General features: G+C 49.7%; 1 protein-coding gene across 2 annotated transcripts in view; it reads right to left on the bottom strand.

Annotated features, from left to right (window-relative positions):
• Nucleotides 1–14,332, bottom strand: part of SLIT1 (slit guidance ligand 1) — a 153,822-nt gene extending 139,490 nt beyond the window's left edge. The window contains exon 1 of one of the 2 annotated variants that reach the window (XR_013995035.1): nt 13,765–14,332. Coding sequence is in view for 1 of the 2 variants with exons in the window: in XM_081075161.1 (XP_080931287.1) it covers nt 13,765–13,961 (197 nt within the window). In the remaining variant the exon portion in view is untranslated. The remainder of the gene's footprint in view (nt 1–13,764) is intronic. The other variant, XM_081075161.1, reaches the window with a different exon arrangement.
• Nucleotides 14,333–15,314: the final 982 nt, after the last annotated feature.

Raw genomic sequence — 15,314 nt, 5'->3', positions numbered from 1 at the left:
CTGTGATTATGTTAGCTACGAGTACCATTATTGATGTTGTTTTCCTCAAGGACCGTGGCTGCACCAGGAGGGTGGTGCCACAGGCTCAGCTCAGGGTGGTGCTAGACTGGCAGGGCCATGCTGAGAGGAAGGAGCCAGCAGGGCCCGGGACGCCAAGGCCCAGGGAAGACCCCCTAAGATGGTTCTCTCTCTTCCAAAAGTGATGGGTCTGCACCCATCCTTGTCCCCCAGGAGGAAATACACTCGGGTGGCAAATGGCCCTGATTTCCATCACTTCCTGTGTGGTCCTAACCTGAAAGGAAAACCTCGGTGGTAAAAGATTTGGGAGAAAATCCTCTGAAGCAAAGTTACTGAGGACAAAACAACAACACACAGGATTTCTTGAATCCTCTCAGGAAATAAGAATCTGAGCCCCAGCTTTTGGGTGTTTGTGATAAACCAAAAGAAACCCTCGGATTTCCTAGAGCTGCAGGAATAAACACCCTGGGACCCTCGCAGGGTGTTCTGGGGGCCCCACACAACTCACAAGCATTTCTTGCCCTGGAGCTCCAGCCAGTACTGCTGCTGGCCCCCTGAGGAACCAGAACATTCCCACGGAGGCCCAGGACTGCAATGGTGATGGGGAAGCCTGGACTGCCCTCCCAATCCCTTCCTGCTGAGTCTCCAAAAAGTAAACACGCACACTCTGCCTGTGACTGAGCCAGGCCTCTGGGCTGGGGGACTGCACACCTTGGCTCTGTTCTTTAAAATCTTAGCCCGGCCAAATCCACACTGCTGTCTACAGAGTCAGACCAGAAAACTGAGGGGAGGAAGAATTTCCCTAAACAGCCAGGCCCACAGAGAGGCCAAACACTCTAACCTGCAGGCAGGCTGCTGTGCACCCACACCTCTGTCATTGTTCCTGGAGCCGCTCAGAGACCTTACCCAGGCTCCCCACATTCCCTCTGGCTCCCCTCCAATCTGTTCTCCGAGCCACAGCCAGAGTGATCTTTCCAAGACACAAATGTGATCATGTCACTCCCCACTTAAGCCTTTCAATGAATCCCCACCGCTCTTGGAATCAAGACAAAAATCTTACCGTGAACAAGAAGATAAGGCTGCATGGCCTGCCCCACACCCCGTTCTGATTCGCTCCCTCCTGGAGCAGAGCCTTTGAACTCACCATTCCCTCTGCCTGGAATACCCCTTCCTTCCTCTTTGCCTGACTCACTGCAACTTTTCCTTCCAGTTGGTCAGACCTCCCTGGCACAGGCCCACAGAGCACCCCAACCCTCTCCTCGGCAACGCAAGTCAGGGGCAATTTTATATGGATTTGGGGGCGTCCTTGACTGATGTCTCAGCCCCTGAATAAGATTATAAGCTCCTGGAAGACAGCGTGTCGGTTTTTTCCTCCTTATTGTATTCCAGGCTCCTTCCGGCCTATGGTGGCTGAGGCCTAACAGTGCTCCAATCAGCTGGCTGAGCCTCAGGCCTCAGCAAGTCATCAAGCAGAGGCTCCTCCAACCCCCCAGGGGAGCCCACAGGCCCGGCACCAACCCCAGCGATAGGACAGCGCTCAACCCTGTGACCCTCCAGAGGCCCCAGGACTGGGTAATGAGGGGCCCACGCCAGGGCAGACTTCCTACCTATCCCGCTCTGCCTCAGCTCCTAGGGACCATCTTGTTTCCGTGGCTTGAATACTAGCAACATCTACCCTATCACAACAAGCCAGCTCATTGAAGCCTCAGAATAGAAGCAAGTTAAGGAGACAAGGCTTGAACACCAGCAGGTCTGACTTCAGGGCCCAGCTCCGCTCTCTCGCTCTCTCTCTTTCTCTCTCTCCCTGTTTCTCTCTCTTCTCTCTACTATTTAAATGTGGTAAAATATACATAACAAACTTTACCATTTTTTAAGTGCACAGTTAAGTAGTGTTAAGTATATTCACATTGTTGTACAACAAATCTCCAGAACTTGAAAAATCCGAAACTGTAGCAATTAAACACTAACTCCTCATTCCTCCCTACCCCAGCCAGCCCCTGGCAACCACCATTCTACTATGTGTCTATGAATTTGAGTACTCTAGATACCTCATATAAATGGAATCATACAGTGTTAATCGTTTTGTGACTGGCTTATTTCACTCAGCATAATGTTCCCAGGGCTCATCCGTGTTGCAGCATATGTCAGAATTTCCTTCTTTTTTAAGGCTGAATGATATTCCATTGTATGTTACACCGCACTTTGTTTATCCACTCATCCATCAATGGACACTTGGGTTGCCTCCACCCTGTAGCCATTGTGAAGAATGCTGCTATGAACATAGGGGTACAAATATCTCTAAGACATTGCTTTCAATTCTTTTGGGTAAGTCGACCCAGAAGTGGACTTGCTGTATCATATGGTAATTGTTTAATTCTTGAGGAATCATACTGTTTTCCATAGTAGCTGCACCGCTTTATATTCCCACCACTAGTGCACAATGGTTCAAATTTATCCACATCCTCACCACCACTTGTTATTTCTGATTTTTTTGATTGGAGCCCTCCTAACGAGTGTAAGGTGGTCAGACCCCGCTCCTAACCCCAACTCCATGGAGTATTCTGTTCTGAGGCTCAACCTGCACCCCAGTCCCTTCACTACTGAGCCCCAGCCTTTCTCTTGCCAAGCCCTTTTCCAGGTCTGAGCACCCCCCAAACCACAGCCCTGCAGTCACAGCCCCACTGCCAGCCACCAGGCCTCCATGTATATGCCTGCTAGCTGCTTTCCACTCACTGTCCACCCCGGGCCTCCGAGAGGCTGCCCACCAACTAATTCCCTGACACGGACCTCTGGCTGCAACTCCACCTCCCTGTGTCCCCCAACTCTGCGCACCCAATACCTGCAAGCTGGACACTCCATCCCCATATGAACCTGAAACTTGGGTCCAGTCCATTAAACATGCACAGGCAGGTATCAATTGTGACCAATTTGCCTTTAAGCCCCAGTGCTAAGCCCTGACAGGGGTTTTTGTACGAGAGGAATGAATGTCCGATGAATGAATGAATTAATTAATTAATCCAGGCATTATTAAGATGCATGGAGCAGTAGTCAAATTAGAAAAACAAAACACAAACACCTTTTGGAGCCTCAAGATTCAGGGGCCCTGGGCGCCCCACTTTCCAGCCATCTGTGACTCTGGGCAGATGGTGCCACCTCTTTGAACTTTTTTCTCATCTGCAAAGCAGTGGTAAGTAATATCTTTCTCACAGGCCAGTTATGAGGAATAACAGGGTGGACTTGGATAATGCATCTCACTGAAGCCTGGCACAAGGTAGGGGCTCTAAATGGTGACACCATCACCACTCCTTCTTCATGTCTCTCCACACAATTCTTCCCTGACCTGTCACAGGTTGCCTCTCCATCCACCTCTCCAAGGGCTCTGGCTCCTCCTTTCCACAATCACCACACACACACACACACACACACACACACACACACACTCCTGCCCTCTGCCTCCAGCAGACTCCAGTCCACCTACCCCTATGCTGCAAACCACACCCCTTGGAGCTCCTTTGTTCTCTCCTCCAGCAAACTTTCTCCCCACCTACTCACTCCCTGACCATCTGCCTCCCGCCTTCCACTTCTCCCAGGAAACCATTCTGCCTGGCTTTGCAGTGACCCCATCACAGTTCCAGCAGCTTTCTTTGGCCCTCATCCTCAGGCAAACTGGCTGCTCTCCATACAGTCAGCCCTCTTCCCATCTCCAAATGCCTTCTTGGTTTGGCAATAACTACTCGTTATCTAGGTTCAAATCAGCACTCCCTATGTGAAACACAGGCCAGAGGCGTCTCCTGCCTCCTCACGACTCCTCCCTGGTTGCCTCCCTTTCCTCCTGCCCTCTTCAAGTGGGCAGAAGCCAAAGGCAGGCCTCATAAGTCTTTGAAGGACAGACCTTCCTCATCAGGAAACGCCAGCACCAAGCAGTGTTTCTCAAATCATGATCTGGGCAACTCCCACATCTAAATTACCTGAAAAGTAATTGCCAATGACCTTCTGAATCAGCATCTCTGGGATGGGCCTGGGAGTCTGCATTTTATACCAGCTTCCCAGGAGGTTCTTATTCCCGTTGCAGTTGCTCTTCCTCGTGGGCTCCACCGCTTCCCCAGGAGGCCCTCCCAACTGTCCCTTCAGCCTGAACACCCTACAGAGTAACTAGCCCCTATTTCCACCTCTAGGGTCATCTTTTTCATGTAGCTGTTTATTGGCAATTCAAGCAAATAAGGCAGAAGCCAATTGCATGGCTTCTCCAGGACCAGCTGCCTTTCCCAACTTTGTCTTGAGCCTCAGGGTCCCCCATGACTTTCCCATTGGCTCCCTCTGCTTCGGTCATGACATGCTTCCTCTGGTGCCTCGGCCTCGGCAGTAGCCTCCGAATTCGATGAGACTGCAATAGGTTCCTACGGCTGCTACAACAACAACAAAACATGTACATGGGGCTTAAAACAACACAGATTTACTATCTTACAGTTCTGGCGATCAGAGGTCCCAAATCAGTCTCACTGGACGAAAGTCCAGGTGGCAGCAGGACTGCCTTCCTTTCTGGAGGCTAGAGGAGAGAATCCATGTCCTTGCTTTTTCAGCTTCTAGAGGTTGCCTGCAACACGTCTCTCTGGCTTGTGGCCCCTTCCTCGCTTCACTCCAACCTCCTGCTTCCATCGTCACATCTCCTACCACTGATTCCGACCCGCCTGCCTCCCTCTTACGGGATCCTTGTAATTATGTTGGGCCCACCCACATAATCCAGCATCATCTTCCATCCCAAGACCCTTAAACCCATCACTTCTGCAATGTCCCTTTTACTCTGTAGGGTCACATATTCACAGGTTCCAGGGATTAGGACATGGACATCTTTGAGGGCCATTATTCAGTCCACCACAAGGACCATATTTTCAAAAGCAAAGATCAAAACCATGAAATGTCTTACAAAACATTTATAGAAAAAACAAAAACTCATCCAACACACTTTTTTGAGCACCTGCTATGCACCAGGTGAGGGGATACAAAGATACACGAGACACAGTCCCTGCCCTTAGGAAACTCAAAACCCGAGGTTCCCAACAAACAATCCACCGTCTTAAAATGGAATAAAATTCTCTTCCCTACAGAAGATTTCCAGTTAATGAATGTAGAAGGAATGAGGGAAATAGAAAATCAAAATTGGATAATGATGGTTGCAAGCAACCATTAATGTATATTAAAATTAGGAGGTAAGAATTTGAGGTCAAAAAGAATCTTACATAGTCTCAAACTATCTCCCCCCAAATATTAATTACAAGTAGAAAGATAGTAACATTACAGTGGAGAAAACTGGCAAACACCATCTTAACCAAGAAATCAGGTTAATATAACAACAATGAGACAGATCGGTGTCATCTACATCCTGACAGGATGCTCTGAGAAGGGTACATCACCTCTGTGGCATTCTTGCCCAAAATGCATAATGTCAGTCCAATCATGAAAAAACACCAGACAAACCCAAACTCAGGAACATTGAACAAAACAACGGACCGGTACTTCTCAAAAGCACCAAGGTCATGAAAAACAAGAAAAAAAGAAGGAACTGTCACAAATTGAAGGAGAGTAAGAAGAAATGACAATTAAATGCATTGTGCATTCCTGGAATGGATCCTGCAATGGAAAAAGGACATTAGTGGAAAAACTGGTGAAATTCAAATGAAGTCTATAGCTTAGTTTAATACTGTGCCAATGTTAATTTCTTAGTTTTGATAATCATACTATGGTTAAGAAAGATGTGGATTATTAGGGGAAGCTGGGTGGTGGGTATGTGGAACTCTGTATATTTTTGCAACTTTTCTGTAAGTCAAAAATTATTTCAAAACAAAAGTGTTTTAATTTTTTAAAAAGGAATAAAATACAGCAATGACAGCAAAACCACTGACATAGAAAAGCAAGAAACCAGTCATCATAACCAACTTCTCTCCCCACTGTCAGTTGGTCTCTCCTCCGTTTATTCTCCACTCCAAAGTCAGGCAACAGAATGTCTTAAAACCCCATTTTGCACTTGTCACTCTCCACTCGAAACCCTTGGGGGCAAGTCTCAGAGGGTCTTGTACAAAGGACACAGGAGCAGCTTGAAGGGGCTCCTACTGGCCAAATACAGGACACTCTGAACATCGAAATAAATAATGATCATAACATATTATAACCCAAAGAATAAAATAATGATGCACAAATCCACACTTATAAACAGACAGGCAAACAGATGGAGGAGAAGGAAAAGTTCTTTCTCAAGGTAGAATGCCAACTAAAAGAGAAGAAATGGTAGCGTTAAAAATTTCTCATTGATGGATAAAGAAGTTGTGGTATATATACACAATGGAATACTATTCCGCGTTAAGGAAAGATGATATAGGAGCATTTGTGACAACATGGATGGATCTTGAGAGTATAATGCTAAGTGAAATAAGTCAGACAGATAAAGCAGAGAACCCTATGATTTCACTGATATGTGGTATATAAACCAAAAAGAACAAGACAAACAAATGAGAAAGAAAAACTCATAGACACAGACAATAATTTAGTGGTTACCAAAGGGTAAGGGGGTGGGGGGTGGGTGATGAGGGTAAAGGGGATCAAATATATGGTGATGGAAGGAGAGCTGACTCTGGGTGGTGAACACACAATGGGATTTATAGACGATGTAATGCAGAATTGTACACCTGAAATCTATGTAAATTTACTAACAATTGTCACCCCAATAAATTTAATAAAAAAAAAAAGAAGAAAAAAAAATGGTTACCGTCTCATAGAAAAAAAAATTTCTCATTGATGAGTGTTAAAACTAGTGAATGAGAGTTTGACGAGAAAAAGGATATTTACACAGCCTCGAAGTATCTCCCCACAAATTACTTCTTAATAACGAAGGGGAAATAATAACTTTTCAGTAGAAAAGCCTGGCAGACACCAATTCATCAAGTGATTAAAACTAAAATCATCAATATTGGGACAAATTGACATCATGTGTCCTCTGACATGACTCACTGAGAAGAGCACAACATCACTTATTTAGCATTTCTGCCAAAAATGCATGACCTGAATGTGATCATGAGGAAAGAGCAGATGAAATCAAATTGCGGGACAGTCTACAAAATAACTGGCCTATATTCTGCAAAAAGGTCAAGGTCAAGAAAAACAAAAAAAGGCTGAGAAGCTAGTCCAAATTTAAAAAGACGAAAGAGCCATGACAAGTAAACGTCATGTTTGATCATGAACAGAATTCTGGGCCTGGCAAAAAAAAAAAAAAAAATGGCCATAAAATACATTATTGGGACAACTGATGAAATTCATACATGAATTCATGTGTATTATTAGCTCACGAGTATACATGAGTAGATAACAGTATTGTATCAATGTTAAATTTTCTGATTTGGATAGCCTTATTGTTTTTATAAAATACATGCAGAAGTATTTAGAGGGAAAAGGGGACAATGTCTCCAACCTATTCTGAAATGGTTCAGAAAAAACGTGTGTGTGTGTGTATGTGTGTGTGTGTAATATATAATAAAGCAAATGGAGCAAAATATAAACAACTGAATCTAGATAACAGATATACAGGAGTTCCTTACACTTTTGTTTCAACTTTTCTGCAATTTTGAAATTATAACAAAACAAAAAGTTACAATGAGAACAAGGGGTCTTTTTGGGTAATGAAAATATTCTGAAATTGGATTCTGGTGATATTTGCACAATTCTGTAGATTAAATAAAAATCATCGAATAGTCCAAAAAAAGAGAAAGTTTTAATAAAGTTTTACACACATCCCTTTGATGGCTCCCCATTTCCCAGCCCCATAGCCTGGTGGCCCCCCATTACTTTACTCTCCTCCCTCAGAACTCACCAACACAAATGTTCACCGCATGAGCTGAGTCAGGTCCTTATTCTCCTTCCCAAACATATGGGACACACCTTCTGAGTGCCCCTAGAATCCCTTGCCCTCGCTTAACCTCTCTACTTCTCTACTAAGTCCTGCCCAACCTTCGAGACCCTGGTGAAATCCCAAGGCCCCCATCACTGCAGGGATTCAAGTCCTCCTTCTGATCTCTCACTCCTATCTCATTTCTAACAATGACAGTCTTTTCTACATGCCAGCGTTATTCCAACCACTTTACATGGAATGTATCATTTGAACTCACAGCTCTACGAGATGCAATGGTTGCCCCATTTTACAGATGAGAAAATCAAGTCACTAGTGAGCTGCCCAAGATCTCTTAGGTGGCAGCTGATGGAGGCAGGATTCAAACTACACCATTCTCACACCAAAGCCTGTGCTGGTAGCCACTGTGCTCTGTCCCTATGGAAATCCTTACACGTTTGTTCTTTCCCAGACAGACCTTTTTCCCTACCACACCGCAAGCTCCCAGAGGAGCAGGTCCACACCCTGGACATCTCCAGACACTTTGCACACGGCAGGTGCCCAACAGCTGTTTGTGTGCCACAGGCTGGGTTCCAGAAAGAAGAGGAGGGGGTCGAGAGTTCCATAAAAAAGAAGAGCCAATTCTCCACCCTTGAGCACAGCCCAGCTCTCTGGCTACAGCCCAAGGCCCGGCCGTCATCTGCTCTGGGTAATAAGTATTTGTATGGCGATAATTACAGCATTTGGGAAGAAAATCCCATTAAGCAAGAGCCCTGCCGAGCTGCTAATGCCGGTACAGAACTGGAGGCGGCAACTCCGCCAAGCTCCCGTCTGCTCCCAATAATGCAGGAGCCGCCTGTCCAACGCCCCTCTCGCCTGGCCCCAAAAGAGTACTGCCACCCCTGCTGGCAGCCTCGGGCAGCCTGGGCCACCCCAGCCAGCCTCCTGACTCGGAGAGGGGACACCGAGGAAGGGGCAGCCCTGACTCCATGTATTCCAGGGTTCTGGGGGGGGGGGCGGCGTGGGAGTGGGGCTGGTGAGGGACAAGAGAGCAGGGCCATGCTGGGATCCAGCTCCTTTCACACCCCTGCAATTCCCTGTCACCTTAATAACAGCAATAATACCACTTATTGGGCACTTGCTGTGTGCCAGGCCCAGTGCAAAGTGCTTCTCCCAGTACTACCCCCGTTAATGCTCATGACCACCCTTGAAGCAGGTCCTATCATCATCCCCACCTTGTGGGCAAGGAAATGGGGGGGTCTGAGAAGTCACGTTTCTCCAGAGCACTTATCGCAGTTTGCAATTACGTGTTTATTCTCATATTATGTCATTCATCTCTATCTTGCCTGCTGGTCTGAACCTCGGAGAGAGGAGAGGTTTGGGTTTCTGTCCGGCACTATTCACTCGCACAAAGCAGACATTCACTAGATTGCTATCAGTTGAATGAATTAATTAAACCCTATAACTTGCTCAAGCTCCCTCAGCTGTTGAGTGGCAGAGAGGCTAAAATCCCAGGCCAGCTGGCTCCAGAGCCACACCATCACGCTGTCCACCCTGCAGAGAGCCCCTGCATGGCACTGCCCTGCTCCCTGTCCCAGGAGATGGGAGCAGAGGTGCCCCAGTACAGGGACGGAGTACTCTCAGCAGCCAGACTCCAGGAGATCAGCCTGACGCGTGGCAGACACACAAATGCTTACCTCCCGAGCTCTCTCCTGCCCCAGCTGAACCCTCAAACCTTTGGCTTGAGCTTCTCAACTAATAATATCACCTAATTGAATCACAAAGTATTTTCACCCACATAGCATGAGTGAATCCTGGCGAAGTCTCATGAGGTCACAGGTGTCACTCTTCCCAGAGGCTGAGGGATGGTAGAACACCAGCCATGTGCCAAGCATGCCACCTCCATGCATTCGGTCACTTAATCTTTACCATCAATCCACAAAGCTGTCATCATCCCCTCTTCAGATGGGGAAACTAGGTCTCAGAGGAGATGGAATGACAGCATTGGGGCCCCACCACCAGTCATTGGGAGCCTAGCAATAAGCCCTGAGCATCTGCTGCTGGACACTAGAGTCCTACCAGAAGGCAAGGCCCTCTACACAGTGTGGGTAAACTCTGCAGGAAACTACAGAACCTCGCTCAGAGAGCCCAGGCCCCAGCGGTAGACATGGCTTCAATGTGGACCGCTGATTCCTCTCACCATGGCCACCATCCAATCATTATTTGGAATTCCAAACAGGATCCCAGACAATCAGCCTGGGGGTGCCCTGGGCAGTCTTCCTTAGGCATGACCACTCAGCCCCATTGAATGGGGCCTCCAGACTCAGGGGGCCGAGCCAGGAGAAAGCATGGGCCCTCCAGTTCTCTACAGCAGTCAGGGAGCTAGGGCAGCGGACAAACTGGCCAGAAAGCAAAGGGACATAGCAAGGAAGGCAGGAAGGAGGTCCCCATGGCCCGAAGAGCAGCAGAATGTGCTGTGCCTGAGGCAAAACAGAAGCCACAGGCCTTCCCAGGGCCCTTCCCTGCCTCTCCATCCTCAGGCCTCTTCCCTCTCTGCACCCTGCACCCACAAGGGAATCTGTGGCACACTTACTCTCTTATCACACTATCCTGAATACTCTAGCCCAAAAGACTTGTTTAATTAAAGAAAAAAAAACTAACTGGAAGTCAAGGTACTGAGAAGAAAAGGCAATTAACAGTGGCCATGGCTGGGTCCCTCTGAGCCTACACTCTGCAAAGAGGAAGGTTCCAGGCCTCCTCCAGCACACCCCCAACCCTCACGCAGTATGCTAATAGTTCCATTGCAGTGAATTATTCAGCACCCCTTCACTACCCACCAGCCCCACAGCCCCTCTGGCTGAACCTACAGCTCTGGGACCTGCACAGCCTCTTCCCAGAAGTCCCCGCAGCAAACCAATGACAATTTCTTCCCACTTAAGGGGACAGACCTGGACCCAGGGTTATAGACTACATGATCCTAAAGTTGCCAGGCCTTGCAGGCAGCTCTAGAAACCACATGGGGGGACAAAAGGCAAGTGCACATCTGCAGTCTATAAAAATTTCACAGTTTCAGAAGAAGATGCCGTTTGAGGCTCTGATATAGCACGATGCTCACACTGATTAGCGAGAGAGAGCATTTGCCACGGTGATTTTGAGTCCACCCAGGCTCTCCCCAAGGCCTCTTCTCGGGGTGTACTTTTCCTTCTCAAATGGCTCTTTCGTGGCCTGCCTGTTGAAAAGGCAGGCTCCCTCTGCTTTCCCATCCGAGTAGTTTCGCATATAGCAAAGATCAGACCTCATCCCACTCTCTCACCATAACTCACCCCTAGATTCCAACCCTGAAGTCCCCAAAGGAAAAATCTAGATAGAGAAAGGCCTACCTGACCCTTCCCAACCTTTCAGCTTCAAGTCCCATCACATCCCGCTGGACACAGAATGTTCCAGTTCCAGGGCAAAGCTGGTCCATTCACCAATCAGTCTTTTGCTCATGTGCTCCCTCTGTCTGGCTGCCTGCCCTCTCTGCTTGGTAAAATCCAACCCAACCAATATTGGGTCCCGAAGTACCCTATGCTCCATCTGAGAAGCCCTTTCACCACAGAAAAGGGCTCCTCACCCCAGTGTTCCCCCTGACAGCCTCATCGCGCTGCTGGCCAGGCCCCCTCCCAGGAGCTTACAGTTAGGTGTCCACTGCCGCGTCTGTTTGACTATACATCTCTTGAGGGCAGGGACTTGCTCACTCCCGACTGGAGCTTCAGCACCGAGGGCAGTTCCTGGCTCTGTAAACATCTGCTGAATTAAATTACGAGAGTCTTCTCCTGATCCTATCATAATAATGGTTCTCACTTAGCGAGTATCTTAATATACCAGGCAATTGCCACACTTTATCTTCAGTGCTCACCAGAACCAGAGACCTTATGTATTTAGCAGTCCCATTTTCCTGAGAAAGCAACTACACCTCAGAGATGTTAAATAACTTGCCAAAGGTCACACAGCAAATAACTGACAGAGCTGGGGGCTTCAACCTAGGCAATTGGAGTGTCAACTTTTTCCTCTGCACTAGGAAATTTAACACATATCTCTTTGAATCACAAAAGCGCTCATGACTTCATGAAAGTCAAAACTAAATACTAAAGATAAATACTTTCCTCAATACTGATGATACAGAGAAAGCAAGGAATGAAATAACTTCATGATTCAAATCCAAAAGCAAAGGAGAGGGGCTAATGTGTCTCAGACAAGGCGGCTGCCAGGGTAACAGCTGCAAGAGAAATGCCCTGTGCACACGGCCCAGGAACAGAGAGTAGGTCCAGAGGAAATAGGTGTTGAGGGTAGCCCTGCAACCTTGGACAGATTTCTGACCCTCAGTCCTTCTCCAGGCCACACCAGATAATGCATGGGCGCCCCAAGCAAACTCGGTTTGATCCAACCTCTGCCCATGCCAGCATCTTTCCCCAGCCCCACACATGCCCTCGCACACACAATGATTCCCATCTAGATTGTATCTAGATTGCAAATTCTCTGAAACCTCCACAGGAATTTTTCATACTCAGCCAAGAAGAGTCTGGAGCAAACTGCGCTCACTAATTGCTGACCGTGGTGTGGACTTTGATTCAGGAGACAGCTCTCCCCAGGGCCTGGTTTCTGCCTCTGACCAGCAGGGAGCCATGAAAATGTGCTCAAAAGTTACCGAAATGTGTACGCCTTTCCTGAGAGCCACTGCAATTGCCCAGGAGTATGAGAAGAAGGAGTCAGCAGGTTTCAAAGGAGGCAACAGCCTTCTCCAAAGTCCAGTTCAAAAGTCTCCAGAGGCTGTCACCTCTGCAAGCAGCACAAAGACCCTGCACGTGACCCAAATCTGCACACACGCACACACACACACACAGCCCACGTACTGGGTGGGACTCTCACAGTCTCACACTGAAGTGACACCACTACCCTAGGAATTCACACAGACACATATTCTGCAGGGAATCTGGGAAAACAAATTATAGAGGTCTGTAAACACACACACATGCTAACCATACACACACACACACACACACACACACACACACACACACATCCTACAAAGCTCAGCGGGTCTAGAAAGGGCTGAGTTTCCCCCAAGAATTTAGAAGTGAGAGAAAGGGTAGGAGAAATGGTGTTTTTATGACTTGTCACGGTCAATGTCTTTAATTTCACGTCTCCCACTCCAAGCTCCTGACCTCTCAGCATTATTCACGGGTCTCTCACTGGGAGCTGAATGGAACATAAGCCAGGGCCCAAACCCAAATCCCCCACAGCCCATTGTCTGTTGGGGTTGGGTATAGCTGGAAGTGAGGCGGGGAACCAATGCCTGACACCTGAAAGGGAATTCTTAAAGCTCTGGGGCAAACAATGGGGGAAGGGGCAGACAGGAAACTTCAGCTCCATCCCATCTTGCCACCCATCACAGTCTGCAAGCCCTCAGAGCCCACATCCACAAATCCTGTTCAGAACACAGCCCAAGCCCCATGTGTCCAAAAGGAGAGGTGGTTCCTGGCAAGCGTGAGGAGCTTCCCTCCTGGGTGCCAGGAAGGCTTTCTGGCACCAATTCACAGGCACCCTGGAGGAATAAAGTGCTGGCGCAGTGGGGAGGGCCTGCCAGTGCTGAGCGCAGGGTGCAGGTGTGAGGATGGGAGCTGACAGCCCCACCGAGGGCCCTTTGAATCCCTGGAAAGGAAAACAGTGGCGCTCCTGGCTCCTGGCTCCAGGAGGACCCTGGCAGGCAGTGACTCGTCTACTGGCTGCGGAGCCCGGTACAACGGTCGAGCCCCCACCCACAGCCCCGAATTGCATCTGGGTGGGAGGGCAACCTTCGGTCCCTTTCGGCTACAGATGAGGGCCATACTCACAGGCGCTCGGTGTTCCGTGGGATGTTCTTGGGTATGGCCTGCAGCCCCGTGCCGTGACAATCCACCGTGGTGCCGGTGCAGGTGCAGAGGGCGGGGCACGCCGTGGCACCCAGGCGCCACGCAGCGACCCAAAGCAGCAGCCAGAGCTCGGGCCGAAGCAGCCCCGCGGAGGACCCCCTCCGGGGCGTCAGCGCCATGGTGCCCTCACCGCGTCCCTCTGGCGTGCCTGACGGCGGCAGCCGCTTACCATCCCCGTCCGGGGCGGCCTCCAGGTGCAGTCCCGGGGCAGAACCACCGAAGAGACTGCAGGCTGGTGCGCTGCGCCCTGGCGGGCTGGGAGGCACCTTGCTGCCCCAAGCGACAGCGCCTGTGCGCGGACCGCGGGAGGACGCCTTGGGCGGAGGAGGGCGCTCCTCTGCTCTCCGGTTTCTCGCTAGCTGCCTCTCCCTCCCTCCCTCCAGCTCCCAACTGACTGCTGCGAGGAAAATGGGCAGGCCCCGTGCGCGCACGCACCTCGCGCGCACACACACACACACACACACACACTCACTCACACCCGCACACTCGCTCCCACCCGGCAGTCATCCATCAACCGAAAAGCACACATCCAGGGCCAGACTCCTCCCCGCCCTCCCCCACACACCCCCTCCCGGCCCCCGCCTCCAGGCGACCACTTGGCGGCTGCTGGCAGCAGCGTACAGTTTCAAAGGTGGAACCTACAAGGCGCCGGCAGCGGGCAGGGGGCTGCGGTGGGGGGGCGGCAGCCCAAGGTTCCACCTGCCGGTCCCGACGTTCGCCGGCTGCGCGCGCGCGCACACACACACACACACACACACACACACACACCCCGAGGATGAGCTCACTTAGATGCGCGCACCCGGCACCCGCAGCCCCAGCTGCCGGTCCAAGGGGGGGAGGGGATCTTATTTTGCCGCCTAGACCCCTTCCCCTGGGCTTCAGACATGCTTCCCCCGACGGCAGAACTGCTCTCAGGCCCCATCGGACTTGCTGTGTCACTTTGTGGTGAAAGGAAGCCCCGCGCCTCAGGTGGCCACCTCCTAGCCATCTATCTTACTTAGCAGGAGACCTTAAGGGCCGGGGGTGGGGCACGGACAAATGTCCTAGGCCAAGTACAGTCTCCTCCCCTCCCTCAACACATTCTCCTCCAAGATTGCAGCAACCCCACTTCTCCAAGGGGAACGCGAAGCTCGCTGCACCTAGAATGAGAATGGCCTTGATTTGGACATTGCACAGCCCAGAGATGTTATTTCTGCCCACGTGGCGATGCTGGCTCTCCAGGAGTTAGAGAGCAGGGTATCAATGGGGCTTGGAAATCCAGCATGTATCTTCCTCTGCTCACTCCAGCATTCCTCCATTTCTGACAGATGAAAACTAATATTCAGTCCTGTCTTCAAAGGACAGCAGACAGCGCTGGGAAAAAGCTGGGCAGCCTGCTTGGGGAGAGAAGGACCATGGGTCACCCATGTCAGACCCTAGACTTTAGGGGACTTTTCTCACTCTAAGGCAGGTGTAGACATGGGTGTGAACAG

Source organism: Rhinolophus hipposideros (assembly GCF_964194185.1).
Source record: "Rhinolophus hipposideros genome assembly, chromosome: 15".
NCBI classification, from domain to species: domain Eukaryota; kingdom Metazoa; phylum Chordata; class Mammalia; order Chiroptera; family Rhinolophidae; genus Rhinolophus; species Rhinolophus hipposideros.
The sequence above is the reverse complement of the archived record's forward strand: the minus strand, read 5'-3'. Positions and strand labels throughout refer to the sequence as shown.